We start from the raw sequence: 21,281 nt of genomic DNA on the forward strand, positions 1-21,281 counted from the left end.
CAGAATCCAACGCAGCATCGAGTTTGAAAGGATTTATTATTAAATACACAAGTCAGAGATAAAGATGTAGCGCAGGGTCATCTTTTTTTCTGACGAGAAACCTCCCACTTGAGATAGTGCAGGTTAACAGCTTCCAGCCGTCAGATGCTTTGGTAGCGTTAGATTTTTTTATTCCACTTTCTCGTAAGTCAGTGTTTCACAAAACTCATTTATCCAAATCCCTCAGGTCTGGCACGCTCTCCGTCATATTGTCCACGTGCGACTTCTTAAAAGTCCCGGCGTCGTACATCCAGACCGCATCTATGCCCTCTCCGGCGGTGTGTTCGGGGACCCAGTTGGGGAAGGGAAACCTGCAGGCCACCACTTTGGCTGTACTTGGTAGCTCCCTCGCCAGCTTCAGCTCCAGCTGGTCCATCTACGGAAACAACCAGGTCTCAAACACAGCTGTCGGGATCAGCTCACCGTTGTCTTCTATCGAAATACCGAGGAACTCACCATCTGAGGGACTCCAAAAATGACAACATTGGAGTATTGTGCAAAACTGACCTGGAAAGGGGATAAAATGTCAGATCAGTCGGACTCTCTTGTATGTGAACACAAGAGCTCATCATGAAGTATCCAAGCAGATCTCACGACATTTACGGTGCAAATATTGGTCTTTGTGTATCATAATACTACATTCATTAACACACGTGACTGGACACACGAACGCTGAGGACGAAAGGGATCCTACCGACCCCGGTGACCCCTACCGACCTTCCACAAGTCGGAGATGTGGAAGGAGGTCGAGCGGTGGACCCCGTCCCTCCAGGCCCTGTAGCGGGAGTACCAGACCAGCCAGGGGTTCAGCTCCAAGCCCGACGCCTGGAACCCTCGCCGGGCTGCTGCGATCACCTGGGGCACGAGACGGGACGTCATGACAGCTCCTTCTGCGTTCGATACTTCAAGTGCATTTCACTTTTACACGAGTACGTGAACGATGTGGACACTCAAAAACAGACAACAGGTGCAACACAACATCATGGGTGCAGGTGTTTCTTCATTCCCGTCTTTCCGTTATGAAGAAATTCTGATAAAATGGTTGATATTAATGGGTTGAGAAGTGCCCATCTTTAAGAATAAAGGGGGATGTGCGGAATTGTGGTAACTATAGAGGGATAAAGTTGATGAGGCATAAAATGAAGTTATGGGAAGAATAACAGAAACCAGACAGAGTAGAAGTCAGCATTTGTGAGCAGCAGTATGGTTTCATGCCTAAAAAGAGTACTACAGATATAGTATTTGCTTTGAGAATGCTAATAGAGAAGTCCGGAGAAAGTCAGCGGGAGCTGCATTGCGCTTTTGACCTAGAAAAAGCATACAACATGGTACTGAGAGAGGAACTGGTATTGTATGAGGAAGTCTGGATTGGCAGAGGAGTATGTTAGACTGGTGCAGGACATGTATGCTCGCTGTGAGACAGTCCTGAGGTTGTAGGTGTAGGTGTAATAGATAAGTACAAAGTGGAGGTGGGACTCCTTCAGGGATCAGCTCTGACACCCTTCTTGTTTGCAGTGGCTGACAGATGAGGTTAGACAGGAATCTCTGTGGACCATGATGTTTGCAGATGACATTGTGATCTGTAGTGAGAGCAGGGAACCAGTTGAGGAACATCTAGACAGGTGAAAGTATGCTCTGGAAAGTAGAGGAATAAAGGTTAGTCGCAGCAAGACAGAATATATGTGTGTGAACGAGAGGTGAGGCTAACGGGAGTGGAGATCAAGAAGCTGGAGGATTTCAAGTACTTAGGGTCACCAGTCCATAGCATAGGAGTGTGTGGAAAAGAGGTGAAGAGACGGGTTCAAGCAGGTAGGAATGGGTGGAGAAAAGTGTCAGGGGTAAGATGAGATAGAATACTATCAGCCAGAAGGAAAGGGAAGGCAGAGGAGACAGTGATGAGACCAGCCATGCTGTATGCTCTAGAGCAGTGGTTCTTAACCTTGTTGGAGGTACTGAACTCCACCAGTTTCATATGCGCATTCGCTGAACCCTCTTTATAGGAAAAATAAAATGTAATTTTTTTTCAAAATGCAGGACAGGTATATGTTTTACTGGTGCACAAAACGAACCGTGCATCAACATCGCTGTGTTCAAAGAACAAAACCAGCAAAACATGATTTTCACCTAAAAACAAAATCACAATAATGAATATTTAATGCGAATCGGTGTGACTTCTGCTGTTGCCTTTGAGAGACCAGTTCAAGAAGGCGCTGCTTCACCTATGTAGCACAATCACCTGCAGCCAGCGATGGCCGGGGGGGGCGTGTCATCATATATATGAGTCCAGTGTGTGTCTTGACCTCTGCCGAACCCAGGTTAAGAACCACTGGTCTAGAAACAGTGACCAAAAGACAGGAGGCAGAGCTGGAGGTCACAGAGATGAAGATGTTGAGGTTCTCTTTTGGAGTGACCAGGATGGAGAGGATCAGGAATGAGTCTATCAGAGGGACGGCGCATGTTAGATGTTTTGGAGAGAAGGTCAGAGATGGTTGGGCCATGGACAGAGGAGGGATAGTGAGGTAAAGTGGTAGACGGATGCTGGAATTGGAGGTCGAGAGGAAGACCAAAGAGAAGATTTATGGATGTAGTGAGAGAGGATGAGAATGTTGATTCGCTTCGGGAGCCCCTGAGGAAAAAAAAAAAACAAGAACAGAAGAATTTGTTACAGGGGTGCAGGACATGTATGACCGAGACAAAGTGATGACTGAGATGGTGAAGATCTGGGTAGAAGGCTGCTGAAGGTGTAGCTACCAGACAGGAGGTCTAGAGGAAGACCAAAGAGAAGATCGATGGACATCGTGAGAGATAGTATGAAGGTAGTTGGTGTGAGAGAGGAGGATCCAGAGAATAAGGCTGGATGGAGAAGGTGGCTTCGCTGAGGTGACCCCTGAAGGGAAAAGCCCAAAGGAGAAGAAGAAGAACGTAGATATTAATGGGGACATGAATTTCAACCACGGTATTTGACTCACAATCCTCCCATCTCCGCTGCCGATGTCCACCAGAGTCCCGGTCCTGGACCGGAGGACTTGGAGGACGTTTTCCACCTGCGCGGCGGTCGCCGGTACGAACGGGAGGCAGATCTTCCGGAAGGCGGGGGTGACGAACGGCGCGGCCACGGCGTACAGGGCGACCAGGGAGCCTCCCAGCGCACCGGTGAGGATCAGACCCAGCCGGTTCCTCTTCTTCCCGGCACCGGGGTCGCTCTGACCCGCCGACCCCAGAAGGAGAAGCTCCTCTCCCGGCATGAGGGGGCGTTAGAGTCGTAAAGGAAGAACCGGAAGTTAACTTTTAGCTTAACCCGCTAACTTACTCCATGAACAACAGCAGGCTAGCGGCTTAGCTAGCTAGCCGAGTGGGCTGACGTTGCCGAAAATCACCATATCATCGGTGGAAAGTAATTATTAAACAGCATAAAATCTATTCGATGGCTTAAAACGAGAAAGAAGTCATTATTTTAATTGCTCTAACAGTCACTTTCCATCCTGACGGTCCACTCGGATGACCCGTGCAGCGCTATAATGGGTCCGACCGGAAGTCGGAAACAATCTAACAAAGGTTCCGCTCCTTCGATTATCCCCAACCACAAATAGGACGATTAATCGATAGATAAATTATTGGAACACCCGTTATATGATATAGTGTATTTATTTTAAAGTAAACGAAGAACGGTGTTAAATATAAATTTTACTGGAATTTGGACTTGTAATTGTAATGTGAATTGTAATGTTCCTTTATGTTCGTCTATTATTATCACTGTTGTTGTTGTTGCTGTCTATTTATTCATGGATGTCTTACTATCATCTGTCTCTCTAGTCATATTTATTTTACTTTTTCTATTTTTGATATAACTGTTACACTGCTGTGACAAAGCGATTCCCTCTATGGGGATCAATAACGTTCATCTTATCTTAATTACTGCAATTCTATGCTTAAAAGTAAGGTGTTATTTGAATATAAGAACAACTTTATTTATATCTATTTATATATTTATTATATTTAAGCAAGGGGTTATTTGAATATAAGGACAACTTTATTTATATTTATTTATATTTATATTTATATTATATATTTATATTTATTTTTATTTATTTATATTTATATTCAGTGTGACTTGGGAATTCCTGTAACTACACCAGATGATGTGCAATAGATCGATATCTAAAAATCATGAACCTCCAGCCCTAACTGAAAACATGTGTCGATAAACGTACAAAATTAAATGACGACAGGGTTGATGTTGTGTAAATAAAGGAAAGGCAAAATCTTTAATAGTATCCACAAGAGACAAGGCAAAAAAAAAAAAAACTAGAACGGAAAAGAAAAACTCTTTAAAAGGGGGAAAAGTTGGAATTCTGGTCTCGACGGGGGAAAACAGCAGGAATATTAAATCAGAAGTCATTGGAGAGCGTGCGATGGACGGCGTGATCCAGTCCCGGCACGCCGTGGTGGAGCTGGTGATGGTGTGCGTGATGCCTGCTGGTGGTTGGACCGTCGTCCATCATGAGGTCGTCCTCCTCCTCCGCCCTGTAGCCCTCCGCCCCGTCCTGGGAGTAGCTGTGCTTCATCACCAGGACGCTCCGCCGACCCGCCGGCGTGTTATGGTGGGATGGCCGCGGCGACTGCTGGCCCGCCATCGCCGGCGGCCCCCCGTCGGACTCGACGCCGGCGTCCCTGGCGCTCAGGTTGCTCCGGCTGCCGTGCACGCTGCCCTGCTGCGATCCGCAGTGGTGGTCGCGGATGCACTTGGAAGAGGAGCGGCGGAGCTTGTAGGACTTCTCGAAGTCCTCGGCCATGGCGGCGTCCGTCAGGTCGCCGGAGGGGGCGCGGCGTAGCGTGCAGAGCTCGTAGTGAGGCGGCTCGAAGCCCGGGTGCAGGAGGGCCGGGTCAAAGTCGTCCCTGTGAACGAAGATGAAATACGAACTATATTAATCACACGTGGGAGTGCAAACATAAACCTATAAAATACCTCACTTCACATTCCCACTATGCTCATTATTTATTCCTGTAGTAAACCCTTGTTTTTCACGGGGGTTACGTTCCAAAAAGAACCCGTGATAGGAAAAATCCGTGAAGTAGAAACCTTTATTTTTTTTTACAATTATTATACAATTAAATACTCTATTATATAATATAATTTAATATAATATAATATATATTATGTTATAATAAAATATAATACACATTTCAGCCACTAGGGGGCGGTAGAGCCACAAATCCAGTTTTAACCCGTGTTGCAATGTACATTGCAGCCACAAGGGGGCGGTAGAGTTCACTTTTGCCTCATTATGAGATGAGATGAGGTGAGATGAGATGAGGTGAGAACAACTTTAATTATCCCGAAGGAAATTGTTGTGCCAGAGTTTCAAGTGAAAGAATAACAGTAATAGATAATAGTAGGAAGGAGGAAGAATAAGAAATACAATCAAATATAAATTGTCTTAACTGTTAACTGTTAACTACAAAGATTTGAACATTCCCTGCGGCTGAAGGAAGAGGAATTAAAATATAATACAAATTATATATAAAACAAATAATATATATATAATATAATACAAATACATTATAATACATGTATTATAATGATTTTTATTATTATTGTTAATGTTACAATACAAATTCCAGCCACAAGAGTGCAATAAACCGTCCGACCTGCGGATGATGTACTTCTTGCGGGGCTGTTTGATCTGGATGATGACGGAGATGATGAGGAGGATGACCACCAGGCCGCACGTCACCCCGATGATGGTGAGGTTGGTGTTGTCCAGGGTGTCCAGGATGCTCGGCTTCCTCTTCTCTGGTTGGGGAAGAGACAGCGAGTGTTTGAAACGAACACACACACACACACACACACTCAGCGGGGTGACGGCGCACCTTTACAGTGGTTTTCGTCCCAGGGGTAAACGCAGTTCTGGATGCCGTTGCAGACCAGGGTGTGGTTGATGCACATGTTGCTGTGGCAGAAGAAGGTATCTCCCTCGCACGGCGCTGAACGACACCACGCGGTTGTTACACAGCTTTAATCGACAGCTTCGTCAACTTTTTGACGCCAGAATCGCGTGTTTGCGATGAATTCCCGGGAGGGTTCACTCACGGTCGTGGAAGGTGGTGAAGAGGATCCTGAACTTGCTCTTCCGGCTCCCCTCGTCGGCCCATAGCCGGACCACGCCAACGGCGGAGGTCAGCATGACGTCGTTGGCCACCGTGGAGCAGAACTTGTTCTTCAGGTGCTCCACCGAGCTGCTGCCGTCGTAGATGGCCACGAAGTTGCGCTTGCACTCGTTGGAGTTGTGCATCTCGTACTCCAGGAAGCGCATGTAGATCTGCGGTCGGCGAGTCCCGAAACAACACCTCAGAACGGATCAGGCGCGTTCCAGGCGGGAATGGGGAAACGGGAAAGGGCGGCGTTTCGGACCTTGGCTCTAGGCGGAGCCCGGATGTACCACCTGCAGTCCACCGCCTCCGTCTGCAGGGCTTGACCCTCGCGGCTGATCTGGGTGGATTCCACGAAGCCCTCCGGACCGCTCAGCTCGAACTCACAAACTGCGACCGGAGGTTACAAGCACTCATTAGCTTAGAGCTACTTCCACCCGGTGGAGGTGGACGGGTGAATACTCACAGGGCAGAGGGGGCAGCTCCCCCAGGTCTTTGAACTCGGGGTCTGGAAACAAAGAAAAAGACCAGATTTTTATTTATCCTTTATTAATCCCCGTGGGGAAATTCATTATCTGCAATGAACCCGCCGTGGATGAACCATAAGCAGTAGGGGAGCAGTTAGGGGTTCATTGTCTTGCTCAACAACACTTGGACACACTAGGAGGTGCCGGGAATGGAACCAGGAATGGACTTGAGTTTCTCCTCTTGAAGACGTTCCAGTCCTCATCCCAAGAGACGTCTTCAGCTCTTATGGTGAGTTTCTGAATAAAACTGCCAGGGTTTTGGGCGGGTCTTGGTTACAGGGGGGAGTTGATCTGCGGAAACTACATGTAAGGGGGTTGTTATGCTAATGGAGGTGTCATTCGTTGCGTCAAAAGCGCTAATTTGTTGGATTACCTGGATTGGAATGTAAACTACCAGAACCGGCACCCTGGTGAGGTCAACATGGGCCTCGGTCCATGTGATCCAACAGGTTTCCCTCCTTTTTTTAGCTTTAGCTTTTCACAGTCCAATCCAGGTAATCCCACAAATTAGCTCTTTTGTCACGCAACAACCCCTAGTCTAAGCAGATAAGAATAAGAACAACTTTATTCATCCCGAAGGAAAGTGTTGTGCCAGAGTTACGAGAAAAACATAACAATAATAAATAGTAGTAGAAAATTGTATAAACAGTATAAATAAATAAATAAATAAATAAATAAATAAATAAATAAATAAATAAATACAAATACAAATACAAATACAAATACAAATACAAATACAAATAAACTATAAAGTGTCTTAAGGTCTTGGGAGTGCACAAGAGTATGAAAAAATATTGTACATGTAGCTGTTATGAAGTGAAATATTGCGCAGTTATGAACATATATATGCATAAAGATACAGATAAATTATTACAATTTACAGTAAGTGGTCGAGATTTTTTTTTTTTTTTCTTTTTTAAGGTTTAAGATTTTGGGATTCCCTGCGGCTGAAGGGAGAATCAACTCTTCCATTTACATAACAAGCAACCATAGCCTGGACGCACCCAAAACCCTGGCAGTTATATTCAGAAACTATATTCAGAACTGAAGAAGCTTCCGGAATGAGGGGCTGAAACGTCTGAAAGAAAAATTATATATATAAATTAAAATTAATTTATATATATATTAATATAATCTTACGTTTTATTGCCTTTATGCTATGTATGAACGAAATATGTTTTATTTTTTTACCTTCGATGTTGTCATTTTTATCCTTGTTGTCATTCTCTTATTTGTTCCTTTCCTTGCTATTGTTTTCATCCTTTTAATTGTCTCTTCTATTTATATTTATATTCATATTTATTGATATTGTTATTGTTGCGCTGCTGTGACAAACAAATTTCCCCAATGGGGATCAATAAAGAATCATCTTATTTTTTAAAATCAATGAACAAATGCAGAGACAACGAAATTACATTTCACATGCAACAAAGATTTTTGGAAAAAGGGACGTTGGATTGAAGGTTATTTTTAAGCTAATTTACTAAGTGTTTATTTGAGTCCTTCTTGTATTTAGGAAAAAAAAAAATTGACATGTTTTATTAAGATGTTACAACATGTGTCAAACTCAAGGCCCGCGGGCCAAATGTGGCCCATAATGTAATTTTATGCGGCCCGTGAGAACGTCTTAAAAAGTCTGATAGTTTAAAAATAAATAAATCAAACACGTGCTTTGACTCTAAACTACATTTCCCACAATTCCTGCCGATCACATTTTAAATTAAATTTTGTTACATTTAGTTACATTTTAGTATCAGAATCAGAATCAGGAAAAATTGAAGGCAATTGGGGGGTAGCAGCAACAAAATTGCGAACATTCAGATTAAAAAAGGAAATAAATAATATAAATTGGAAAAAAATTGTATATAATTTGTAAAAAATTGTATAAAAAATTGCATGATTGTATAAAAATAATTATATATATCTATATAAATTACTGTACAGGCAACACTTGCTCTGCATTAATATAATAAATATGTGATGAGCGCCATTACACTCATAACATATTTATTTTTTTAACATATACACTGCTCAAAAAAATAAAGGGAACACTTAAAAAACACATCCTAGATCTAAATGAATGAAATATTCTTATGAAATACTTTGCTCGTTACACAGTTGAATGTGCTGACAACAAAATCACACAAAAATGATCAATGGAAATCAATTGTATCAACCCATGGAGGCCTGGATTAGGAATCACACTCAAAATTAAAGTGTAAAAACAAACTCCAGGCTGATCCAACTTTGATGTAATGTCCTTAAAACAAGTCCAAATGAATGTGTGTTGCTTCCTGAGTGGACACTATGATTTCACACAAGTGTGATTGACTTGGAGTTACATTGTGTTGTTCAAGTGTTCCCTTTATTTTTTTGAGCAGTATATATATATATATGTTTGCAGATGATATTGTGCGCTAACTTAACTAGACTAAATAGGGCTTGGTGCTGCCCCCTAGTGGCCAAACACAGAACTGCGCGCATATCCTCTGAACGCCAATCACTCTCCGTTTCAAAGCATCTTTTCCCGCAAATCGAGATTTTAATAAAAATCCGAAAAAAAAAAAAAAAACGGGCGAGAGGTTGCGTGTTTTTCCGACGCCGTTCGACGACTAGCGACGGATTAAAACAAAATCTCCCGACCCCGAGGTTTTCAGCTTAAAGTACAAAGACTGACAAAAACAGATCGGGGAGGCACGAGGCCAGCACGGCTTTTTAATCATCACGACGCCCCCATGAGTTAAACGGCGTCGAACTCGAACCCCCCCGCCGACGAAGCGGAGACATTGTGTCCTGAACCTTTGTGCTGATGAATCCACTGGCGAGGTGGATTAATAATCCAGATTTACCGGCTTTACTTCGGGGACAGATTAGGACCCTGGCGGCGGCAACCTGGTGATGAGAAGGTCACATCTGCGAGTTGTCTCATATTGTTTGGGGCGGCGGAGGATCAGAGCGTCTCACACACACACACACACACACACACACACACACACACACACACACACACACACACAAAATTGTTCCTGATGGTGAAGGTGAAGATGACAACCGGGGGAAGAATCAAGCGGACTCTTCTTCATTAATCCTCTCGTGTTTCTTCAGCTTTCTGCTGCGGACTTGGCCAGATTATTCACTTTTTGTGTGTGTGTGTGTGTGTGTGTGTGTGTGTGTGTGTGTGTGTGTGTGTGTGTGTGTGTGTGTGTGTGTGTGTGTGTGTGTGTGCCCATCCCCGTGGGTTTTATATCCAATAGGAGACAAAAACATAAAGATTAGATATAGAAGGCTCGGTTTATGTAAATCTTTCCTCTGTATTGTTCAGGGTGAACATGTAACACACACACACACACACACACACACACACACACACACACACACACACACACACACTCGCGCTCTGGGGATGAATGCCACGTATTCACAAAAACTAATCCTGAAAAAAAAAAGAGGAACTATAAATTGATTTCACCCAAATCTTTCGGTAAACCGGTTACCGTGGAGACGACACCGATCGGACAGTTAACCGGTGAATTATTGATAAATATCGATCAGTTCTCCGGCTGAGGCTGATCGATCTGCAAGAGGCCGATAAATCAGGCGATAATACACATATTTGTCACGCGTTAAAGGTAGATTTGGTGTAATTTTTAATTGTTCTGAGGGATGAAGGGATGCAGATTATTCTGGGATGTCGTTCGTCAAGGTGACGCATAAATTCTTGTGCTAATAAAAAAGAAATAAAACCCCTCGGACTCCTTTAAGCCGCTGCCGCCGGCTCAGCGCTGACAAGCTGTATCCCCCTGAAGACACGCTTTCATTAACCGCCAGCGCATGTGTGTGTGTGTGTGTGTGTGTGTGTGTGTGTGTGTGTGTGTGTGTGTGTGTGTGTTGCCCTCCCCATCCCCCCCTCTGGTCAGCTGCAGCTACAGGGGAGTGTTTGCAATCGTCCTTCAGCCAAACAGCTGCAAACAATCCGATGACAGAGCGTTGAAGTCTGAGTAAAAAAAAAAAAAGAAGCATTTTTGTTTATTTAATTTTATTTTGTTTTGATTAATTTTATTTTATTTAATTTTATTTTGAGTTACATTGTTTTATTTTATTTTGTTTGGATTCATTTTCTTTTGTTTTGTCTTTTCTTTTCTTTTTTTCCCCTTTCTTTCCTTTCCTTTAATTTCATTTAATTTTATTTTGATTTTATCTATTTATTTATTTGGTTTTGATTTATTTCATTTTGATTTATTTTGTTTTGATTAATTTTCTTTTCTTTTCTTTCATTTCCTTTAATTTTTCTATTTTATTTTGATTTATTTATCTATTTTTTATTTCTTTTATTTTGTTTTGATTTTTTTTGGTTTTGATATATTTTATTTTGATATATTTTGTTTTGATTTCTTTAATTGTGTTTGATTACCTTTATTTTGTTTTGATTCTCTTTATTTTGTTTTATTTCATTGTGTTCTGATTAATTTTCTTTTCTTTTCTTTTCTTTTCTTTTCTTTTCTTTTCTTTTCTTTTCTTTTCTTTTCTTTTCTTTTCTTTTCTTGTCTTTAATTTCCTTAATTTATTTCAATTTATTTCATTTTGTTTTGATTTATTTCATTTTGTTTCGATTTTTGTACTTCATTTTCATTTATTACATGTGTTGTTATTTTATTTCATTTTTTTGCAAATGTGATCTACTTGTGTTTCTCACCAGTGTGTTTACCTGGTGGAAGAGTCCACTTTGCAGGACGGGGGTGTTTCAACTCAACCCTAAAACAGAGATGGACTCTTCTGGGATGTGCCAAAGTGTCCCCCCCGAGCCATAAACCAAAAAAAAATATCCTACATATAAACTAAAAGGGTGACAGTAAACATCCGAGGCCTAATGAGGGACTCTGATGGTCCTTCAAGCATCCTGTAATTACCCAGGAAGACAGACCATAATAATCCCAGAGTTTCTACAAGACGGGGTTTTCACAGATACGTGGACGGAAGAAGCCCCGAGATCATCTCAAGAGAACAAAACCCGGATCCTGCTGCCGCCGAGGGGATGGAAGTGGTGCCGGGACAAGTACACTGAAAGTACAACTACCCTGAAAGTACAAGTATGCTGAAAGTACAAGCACACTGAAAGTATATCTATGCTGAAAGTACAAGTACGTTGAAAGTACGAGTACATTGAAAGTACAGGTAAACTGAAAGTACAAGTATGCTGAAAGTACGGGTACACTGAAACTACTATTACACTGAAAGTACATGTACGCTGAAAGTACAAGTACGCTGAAAGTACAAGTACGCTGAAAGTACATGTGCGTTGAAAGTGCGAGTACGTTGAAAGTACAAGTACACTGAAAGTGGAAGAATGCTCAAAGTTCAAGTATGCTCAAAGTATGAGTATGCTGAAAGTACAAGCACACTGAAAGTATGGGTACACTTAAACTACAATTACACTGAAAGTATATCTATGCTGAAAGTACAAGTATGTTGAAAGTACAAGTACGTTGAAAGTACAGGTAAACTGAAAGTACAAGTATGCTGAAAGTACGGGTACACTGAAAGTACAAGTACGCTGAAAGTACATGTGCGTTGAAAGTACGAGTACGTTGAAAGTACAAGTACACTGAAAGTGGAAGAATGCTCAAAGTTCAAGTATGCTCAAAGTTCAAGTATGCTCAAAGTAGGAGTATGCTGAAAGTACAAGAACGCTGAAAGTAAGAGTACACTGAAAGTACATGTACGCTGAAAATACAACTACCCTGAAAGTACATGTATGCTGAAAATACAAGCACACTGAAAGTATGGGTACACTGAAACTACAGTTACTCTGAAAGTATATTTAAGCTGAAAGTACAAGTACGCTGAAAGTACAAGTACGCTGAAAGTATGGGTACACTGAAACTACAATTAGGCTGAAAGTACATCGACGCTGAAAGTACAAGTACGTTGAAAGTACAGGTACACTGAAAGTGGAAGAATGCTCAAAGTTTAAGTATGCTCAAAGTACGAGTATGCTGAAAATACAAGAACGCCGAAAGTACTAGCACGCTGAAAGTACGGGTACACTGAAACTACTATTACACAGTACATGTACGCTGCAAGTACAAGTATGCTGTAAGTACATGTACGCTGAAAGTACAGGTACACTGAAAGTGGAAGAATGCTCAAAGTACGAGTATGCTGAAAATACAAGAACGCCGAAAGTACAAGCACACTGAAAGTACATGTACGCTGAAAAAGCAAGTACACTGAAAGTACATGTATGCTGCAAGTATGAGTGCGCTAAAAGCACATGTATGCTGGAAGTACAAGTACACTGAAGCCCAAACTGCACTCTGTTTTCGGATGTCAAGATATTATTATAGTTTATTCTAAGTGGATGCAGGACAGGATCCAGCAAGTGGCCAAACTGGTGAACTGCAGGTGAGGATGGTGTCGCTAGGCAGTGCCAAAGAAGGACCCCACTCCAACCTTCATCACCCCCAAGATCAACTTCCTGACTGAGTCCAAACTCAGAGAAACTACCAGTCCTCGGATTTTAAGCCGCAACTGTGGTGGCTAGCGTTAGCGTTAACATTAGCGTTCCCCCCCGAAGCTCACCTTGCGTAAAGTTGTAGCGCGCAGAGAAGCCGATGGCCTCCAGCTCCCCGTCGGCCACAAACTTGATGTAGAGGTACCTGCCGCTGGACCGCACGTATGTTGGACTCTCCTGGCCACAGTAGCGTCCAATGATGGGCGAGAACCCGAAGGGCCCGTCACGCACCTCGATGTGGTCGAACTTGCACTCCCAGGACGGCTCGATGGAGTACCTCTCGTCGAAGAAGAGGTCGATGCACTGGCGGGGGGCGGCTGCGGTACACCGGGGGTAAGCTAGAGGCGGGAGCACGGAGGCTAGCGAGGTGCGGCGGGGGCTAACCTTCTATGATGTAGACGCATTCCCTCTCGGGTGGGTACCTCTCCGGGTAGTTGGGGGAGGTGAAGGAACCGCCGTCGGGCTCCTTGATCCAGGTGCCGCACAGGCCGGCTGGAGTCACACCAGAGTTGTTCTTCACTGGTGGAGGACGAAGGAGGTCTGAGACACTTCTGGGCCAAAATACCAAATTTCGGACACCTACCTCACCCTGTCCTCTAAAGAAGCAGAGCAAAGACTGTGGAGGTTGTTAGTCATACAAGTCACGGGGAATTCCTGTCGAAATCTTCTTGTCGTGGCAACTGGACTTGAATTTCGGAAACATCTTCAAGTAAAGAAATTCAAGTCCAGTTGACATGACAAGAAGAATGGACAAGAATTCACCATGGGATTGATGATCAAGAACCTCCACAGACATGTAATCCCCAAAAGCTGCTCCTTCGCCCCCAAAGAACGACACTCCCGTTAGCATAGCATTCCCCTTAGACCAAGTTCTGTCCATCAACTCTTCCATTTACATAACGAGCCACCATTTACAAACCTAGACCAACTCAAAACCCGGCAGTTATATTCGGAAACTCCCCATGTGAAAAAAATGAAGTCTAGTTGCCACAACAAGAAGATTTAAGCTGCTGTTTACATCGATCCCTGCTCACTTGCGCCCCCTAGTGGCCACATGCGGAAATGCCGTCCAGCCGAACCTCGACTTACAAACTCATTGATTTGGGATTTTTCTGAGATACTTGTGGTCTCTCAGTGGGGTTTTGGCTTCTGGACACAAGTCCAGATCTGTGTTAGCAGCATCTAAACACTGGCAAAACATGAGCGAGAAGTTTTTGGGTGAGTTACGGTGTCGAAGGGCATCGTCTGCGAGAAGGCCGAGAACAATTGGCAGGGGTTTGGTGCAGAAGACGGCGGGAACGTCGATGGACGAGGCGTCCAAAGGCGGTTTGACGGTTTTATAAAAAGGTGCGACTTCACCCCGCCCATAAATGAGATTTAGATACAAAGTTAGCATTGTAGCATTAATCAAGTAGCCAATGAGTTAACAACAGCTCTGCCACTGACGACATCTTCATCCAATCTTTCAGCTAAATACAATTAATAAAAGCAGGTCATTTCTTATTTCTTAATAATTTATTTTTATATCTATAAATTTTGTATAATTATTTTTATTCATTATTTTTTTAATTTAAAAACATGTATCAAAACCAGGGATCTGGAAGGGATTAACAGCATTTCAATTTATTTCAACGGGTGAATTCTTTTATTACATACTTTTACACAGTATTTGCCTTTTAAATGTTTATTTTTATTGTTTAAAAACGAGTAAAAAAAGGAGATTTATGGGGGTTTAATAACAAATAATATACATTATTTGTTATCAATGAAGTACATTTTCGTTCTTTAAAAAGACGCAATCAAACATGAGGGCCGGGACGGATTAATAGCGTTTCAATTCAGGTAAAATGGGAAATTTTATTTGATATACGAGCAAATTGAGTTAACAGCTCGGAGCCGGTTCCACTCCCGAGTCGAGGTACGACTGGACTTCAAGCGCGTTTGCACCAAATGCGACGTACTACCTTGTTTTCTCTCTTTGGTAGCGTTAGCATCCGACGGTTCGGGCGGGACGAGGCTCGCTGCTAGCGCTTAGCGGGAGGAAGACGACGACGAAGAAGAAGAGGAAGCAGTTAAGATGACGGAAACACGAAACTCCAGAGAGAATGAAGAAGTGACAAGTTGCTTGAAATAAAAATGAAAATAAAAAAGTGTGTGTGTTTTTGGCGCCCCCTAGAGGCCACACACCTGGAAAAAAACAGTCACAAAATTCAATTTAAAAACATTTTGTTACATGAAACACATTTGCATGGAAATGACTACTTTTCTCACCGTGCGTGGAGGAAAAAAAAACCTGCTAAAATAATCAAAAAATAGGTAAATTAAAAATATCAAGTTTTTTGATTTCCTTCCAATTATAAAAAAAAAAAAAAAAAGAAAGGGAAAGCGAAGAAAAAAAAAAAAATTCAGGCTGGAAACTCACCGACGTGCAGCAGAAGTTGGTGAAACATCTCTTCCCCCTGAGGACGCTACGCTAGGAGTGCAGAGCTGCCATCCAGCGTCCTCCTCTTCCTCTTCCTCCTCTTCCTCCTCCTCTTCCTCCTCTTCTTCCTCTTCCTCTTCCTCCTCCTCTTCCTCTTCCTCCTCCTCCTCTTCCTCCTCCTCTTCTCTGCTCCGGTTCTTCCCCTGTTGCGTCAAATCCATCCTCGGGGGATCCAGATCATCTCCATCTGTCTCTCCGGCGTCGTCCGGGATTAAAACCCCCACCTTTTTCCTATTTTTATTTATTTATTTGTTTGTTTGTTTATTTATTTATCTTTTGATTTATATCTATATTAACGTGTTTATTTATTCATTTGCATGTAGGATTTATTTATATATTCATTCATTCATTTATGTTTATTCATTTATGATTGATCAATTTATTTTTATAATTGTATATTTTTATTCATGTTTTTGCATGTAGTATTTATTTATTCAATCATTCATTTATGTTTATTTATTTATGGATTAATCAATTTATTTATGCATTTGAGTATATCTTTTCATGTTTTTGCATGTAGAATTCATTCATTCATTCATTCATTTATGTTTATTTATTTATGGACTTATGATTTATTTGTATACTTGTATATATTCATTCATGTTTTTGCATGTAGTATTTATTTATATATTCATTGATTCATTTATGTTTCTTTATTTATTGATTGATCAACTTATTTTTATAATTGTATATTTTTATTCATGTTTTTGCATGTAGTATTTATTTATATATTCATTCATTCATTCATTCATTTATGTTTGTTTATGGATTGATCAATTTATTTTTACAATTGTATATTTTTATTCATGTTTTTGCATGTAGTATTTATTTATTCATTCATTCATTTATGTTTATTTATTTATGGATTAATCAATTTATTTATACATTTCTATATATCTTTTCATGTTTTTGCATGTAGTATTTATTCATTCATTCATTCATTCATTCATTCATTCATTCATTCATTCATTTATTTATGTTTACTTAATTATGGACTTATGATTTATTTACATAATTGTATATATTCATTCATGTTTTTGCATGTAGTATTTATTTATTCATTCATTCATTCATTTATGTTTATTTATTTATGGATTGATCAATTTATTTATATAATTGTATATATTTATTCATGTTTTTGCATGTAGTATTTATTTATTCATTCATTCATTCATTTATGTTTAATTATTTATGGATTGATCAATTTATTTATATAATTGTATATATTTATTCATGTTTTTGCATGTAGTATTTATTTATTCATTCATTCATTTACTTTTTTTTATGTATGGATTTATCCATTCATTTATGTATTTGTACATATTCATTTATGTTTTTGTATGTAGTATTCATTTATTCATTCATTTATGTTTATTTATTTATTGATTGACCAATTTATTTATATAATTGTATATATTCATTCATGCTTTTGCATGTAGTATTCATTTATTCAGTCACTAATTCATTTATGTTTATTGATGGATTTATCCATTTATTTTTATATTTGTATATATTCATTCATGTGTTTGCATGTAGTTTTCACTCATTCCCCCATTTAGACGTTTATTTATTTATTTGCATGTTTATCAATGGATTTATCAATTTATTTTTTATTTATATTCATTGTTTAATAATTTTTCTATGTATTTGCATGTAAAATTCACCCATTCATTTATTTGTTTAATCATGTGTGTGTTTATTTATTGATTTATCCACTTATACATATATATATATTCATGAATGTGCTTGAATGTATTGAATGTAGAATTCATTCATTCATTTATTATGTTTAATAATTTGTGTGTTTATCTGATTGATTTATCCATTTATACATGTTCATTGTTTTTAGTTTATTTGCATTACTCATTTATTCATATCAGTTTATTGAATTATCTCTATATATTCATTCATTGTTTATTCATTTGTATGTCGTAAACATTAATTTCATTTTTTTTCATATATTTTGTTTTACTATTTGATTTATTTCCTCCACCTTTGGGTTTCTGCAGCCCGTCGGCGCCATTTCAATCAATGAATCAATTTTGATATTAATAATGATCTTCTGAATCGTCCATTCATGTGACGAGACGTAACGCTTTCATTTAAAACAAGGCTTTTGGGCTCAAAAATGGATTCAAGACAAATTTCCATCGTCACCAGTTTCTCTCTGAAGAGATGACATAACATTTGTGTTACTTTTTAGCAACAAAAGAGATGAACTCAATGTTATTTCAGGCCTGGTCAAGTTCTTCATTCACAAAAACAGAATGCAAAAATTTTCCCCCAATTTTATGTTCTTTATAAACCATTTTGAATCATATAAAAAAATCCTTAAATATGTGGAAAAATCCAAAAAACAAGAAATATGTAAAGTTTTATGACTGAGATTCCTTTTGAACAACCAAGTTAAATACACATTATAATCCCCTTGTCATTTATATTTTTAATATGTTTTTATTTATTTTCTTTCTCTTATAGAATTTCTCACAAACCTTTAATCCTCTGAACCTGTGCAGTTAAAGTGTTTCACCATGTTTGTTTGTACATATCTATTTATGTTCGATAAAAATTTGTAAAAAAAAACAAATAATTTTTTTTTAACATAAATAGTATAAACAGATATACATATGTATAAACTTTTTTTTTTTCAGTATGTCATCTTTCCAAACTTTAATCCATTTTGGTGATTTTTGCATTACAAAAATACATGACCTGTAGATACAATATTGTACTTCACAAAATGTTCAAATATTATCTTCAATATTAAAGGTAACCTGAACGTGTTCCTCCTTTTTTTTTTGAACAAAAACAATACAAACAAATACACATGTGTACAAATAAACATAGCAAGGTTGAATCGAATGTCAATGAAACAACCTGGGATGAGGAAGGACGTTCGTTCTGTATGTTATTATAAATTTAAAAGTGTTAAAGGTTTGTGAGAAATGTTTAACGCTAGAAGAAAAATAAAATAAAATAAAAAAATTAAAAAAATACTGTATTTAACTTGGTAGTTCACAAGAAATCTCAGACATCAAACTATATATTTTTTGGTTTTGGGATTTTTCCATAAGTTTTAAGGATTTTTTTTTTTATAATTCAAAATTTTTTATAAAGATAAGATAAGATAAGATAAGATAAGAATAACTTTATTAATCCCGAAGGAAATTGTTGTGCCAGAGTTACAGAAAATATAACAGTAATAAATATTAAAAAGAAAAGGCAGAATTAGAAATAAAATAAACTATAAACTATAAAGTGTCTCAGTGTCTTAGTAACAAGTGAGGTAAGGAGTGCACAATAGTATGATAGAAGGAAAAATTGTAGTGTAGCTGTTATGAAATGAAATATTGCACAGTTTTTGTTTTTGTTTTTTTTTAGGTTAAAGATAGGTTTTTATGGTTGCCGTTGGCTCAATGGAGAGTAAAAAAAAAACTAAAAAACTTAAAACTAAAACTAAAAAAGAAACTAAAATCTAAAAAAACTAAACTAAAAAACTAAAAAAACTAAAATCTTTTGCATTCACTTTTGCATTCTTTTTTTTGTGAATAAAGAACTTGACCAGGCCTAAAATAACATTGAGTTCATCTCTTTTGTTGCTTAAAAATAAACCAAATTTAACGTCCTCTCTTCAGAATAAGAATAAGAATAAGAATAAGAATAAGAATAAGAATAAGAACAACTTCATTAATCCCGAAGGAAATTGCTGTGCCAGAGTTACAGAAAATATAAAAGTAGAAAATAAAAAAAAGAAAAAGGCAGAATTAGAAATAAAAATAAAATATAAACTATGAAGTGTCTCAGTGACACTTTTCCTTGAGAAGGAAACTGATGACGATGGAAACTTGTCTTTAACCAATTTTTGAGTTTTACCCCAAAAGCCCTGCACTTTTTTTTGCATGAAAATATAAAATAAATGATCTCCACTGCTCTAAAGCTCTCGCTTACTGTTCTTCACCTCATCTGGAGGCCACTGAAGTCTGGAGGTTCGAACCCTCTGACGACCTCTTGGCACCTCAGCATCCGCAGACCTCGTTCCGTCCGATGTTGGATTTGTCGGAACTCATTCTTACACAAATGTTTGTTAAAAACAAACAAACGCTCTGCATGTCGGGGTGCTTGATTTTACCCACCTGTGGCCACGGAGGAGGTTGGAACACCTGATTCTGATTATTTGGACGGATGAGATGATACTTTTGGACACCAGATGGAGCAAATTACATCTTCATTAAGACTTCAGAAGTCGTTTTTTATGAAACGATGACCAACTGTCATGTTTTGAACATCGGCATTATTTCCTTTTTAGTGGAGTGGATTTTTAGCATTTTTCTCCCCCCGATATTTCTGTTACTATGTCCTGCTTTTATATCCATTCAAGTTTATCCAAGAAAAAAAACAAACATATTTTTTCATTTATTTTTCAACAATAGATGAGAATGGATGAAGTCATAAAAAAAAAATGATAACAACAACAACAACAATAATAATAATAATAATAATAATAATAAAATAATGATGATAATAATAATAATAATGATAATAATAATAATAACAACAACAACAACAATAATGATAATGATAATAATAATAACAATAATAACAATAATGGTAATAATAATAACAACAACAACAACAACAACAACAATAACAACAACAATAATAATGATAATAATAATAATTATTATTATTATAATAATATTATTATCATAATTATGATTCACTGTTGTGTGCAGTACTGCTTTCTCACCAGAAGGGAGCAGCAGCGGTTTACTTGTAAGAGCTCAGCAGCTCCAAATGTAAAATGTCTTTTTTATTAATTTTTAAATTTAAAAGAAATAATAACGATTTGTTCACAGTGCTTAACTATCTATTTACTGTCATAAAAATAAAATAAACAAAAACAACCAAAAAAAAAACGGGCTTCAACTTCATCTACTTTAGGATCATCTTGGCCAAAATGTACAAATTCCATAAAAGCATGTAATTATATTTAATTTTTTTTAAATATATTTTATTTTAATTGAGCATTTTAATTAATTTCCCCTGCATTTTATTTCTAAATGGAGAAAGAACCACGGGGAGATAATATTTATAGAATAACATGTGTGGAGGCTTTGGGCCAGCGCTGCGTGATGTCACAGGAAGACGGCACGTGCACGGGTGAAGGACGTGCACACACACACACCCACACACACACACACACACACACACAGTTTCACAAATGGTCCAGTGTATGCAAAGGGAGATGAATCAGGGCTTTGTGGTGGTGTAGCAGGGGAATTACCCCCCCCCGCTACACACACACACACACACACACACACACACACACACACACACACTGGCATTCTCAGATGTTAAACACTGAGGTCACGCTTCACCCTGCCTTCTGTGACGTCACTCACAGCAGGAGATACAACCGGTGTGTGTGTGTGTGTGTGTGTTTGTGTGGGTGTGTGTGCGTGTGTGTGTGTGTGTGTGTGTGGCGGGAAGGTGAGGGGTCAGAGGTCAAAGGAGGGGGGAGGGAAAAAAAAAAGACAGATGTTTGTAAAGTGACACCTTCACGAAAACTATT

General features: G+C 39.0%; 2 protein-coding genes across 3 annotated transcripts; both read right to left on the reverse strand.

The window, feature by feature from the left end:
• Positions 1-18: 18 nt before the first annotated feature.
• atpsckmt (fATP synthase c subunit lysine N-methyltransferase) lies at positions 19-3,556 on the reverse strand. Of its 2 annotated transcripts, none has more exons than XM_086172121.1 (4): positions 3,009-3,556; positions 757-894; positions 496-546; positions 19-415 (listed from the first exon to the last, which is right to left on the reverse strand). In XM_086172121.1, the coding sequence occupies exons 1-4, from the start codon at positions 3,282-3,284 to the stop codon at positions 206-208; spliced, it is 675 nt and encodes a 224-aa protein (XP_086028247.1). In that variant the 5' UTR covers positions 3,285-3,556; the 3' UTR covers positions 19-205. The 2 variants fall into 2 exon arrangements, with proteins under 2 accessions (XP_086028247.1, XP_086028248.1); XM_086172122.1 differs by having other exon boundaries at positions 738-894.
• Positions 3,557-4,167: 611 nt separating this feature from the next.
• Positions 4,168-15,805, reverse strand: LOC147219342 (neuropilin and tolloid-like protein 1). Its single transcript, XM_086172119.1, has 10 exons — positions 15,650-15,805; positions 15,192-15,257; positions 13,612-13,746; positions 13,296-13,544; positions 6,656-6,697; positions 6,452-6,579; positions 6,131-6,359; positions 5,911-6,024; positions 5,689-5,833; positions 4,168-4,935 (listed from the first exon to the last, which is right to left on the reverse strand). The coding sequence occupies exons 1-10, from the start codon at positions 15,675-15,677 to the stop codon at positions 4,428-4,430; spliced, it is 1,644 nt and encodes a 547-aa protein (XP_086028245.1). The 5' UTR covers positions 15,678-15,805; the 3' UTR covers positions 4,168-4,427.
• Positions 15,806-21,281: the final 5,476 nt, after the last annotated feature.

The sequence above is a fragment of the Fistularia commersonii genome, chromosome 25 (genome assembly GCF_037954325.1).
Source record: "Fistularia commersonii isolate RoL2024-O1a breed Wild chromosome 25, RoL_Fcom_v1.0, whole genome shotgun sequence".
Classification (NCBI taxonomy): domain Eukaryota; kingdom Metazoa; phylum Chordata; class Actinopteri; order Syngnathiformes; family Fistulariidae; genus Fistularia; species Fistularia commersonii.

Bases quoted from the DNA above. Each gene is read 5' to 3' on its own strand.
- LOC147219342 (XM_086172119.1), bottom strand. From the start codon at position 15,677: ATGTTTCACCAACTTCTGCTGCACGTCG. The intron at 13,545-13,611 runs GTTAGCCCCCGC...GGTGTACCGCAG, and splicing joins ATGCGTCTACATCATAGAAG to CCGCCCCCCGCCAGTGCATC. The intron at 4,936-5,688 runs GTCGGACGGTTT...CTTCGTTCACAG, and splicing joins AAGAAGTACATCATCCGCAG to GGACGACTTTGACCCGGCCC.
- atpsckmt (XM_086172121.1), bottom strand. From the start codon at position 3,284: ATGCCGGGAGAGGAGCTTCTCCTTCTGGGGTCGGCGGGTCAGAGCGAC. The intron at 547-756 runs GTCGGTAGGGGT...TCCCCTTTCCAG, and splicing joins ACATCTCCGACTTGTGGAAG to GTCAGTTTTGCACAATACTC. The intron at 416-495 runs GTGAGTTCCTCG...TTGTTTCCGTAG, and splicing joins TTTTTGGAGTCCCTCAGATG to ATGGACCAGCTGGAGCTGAA.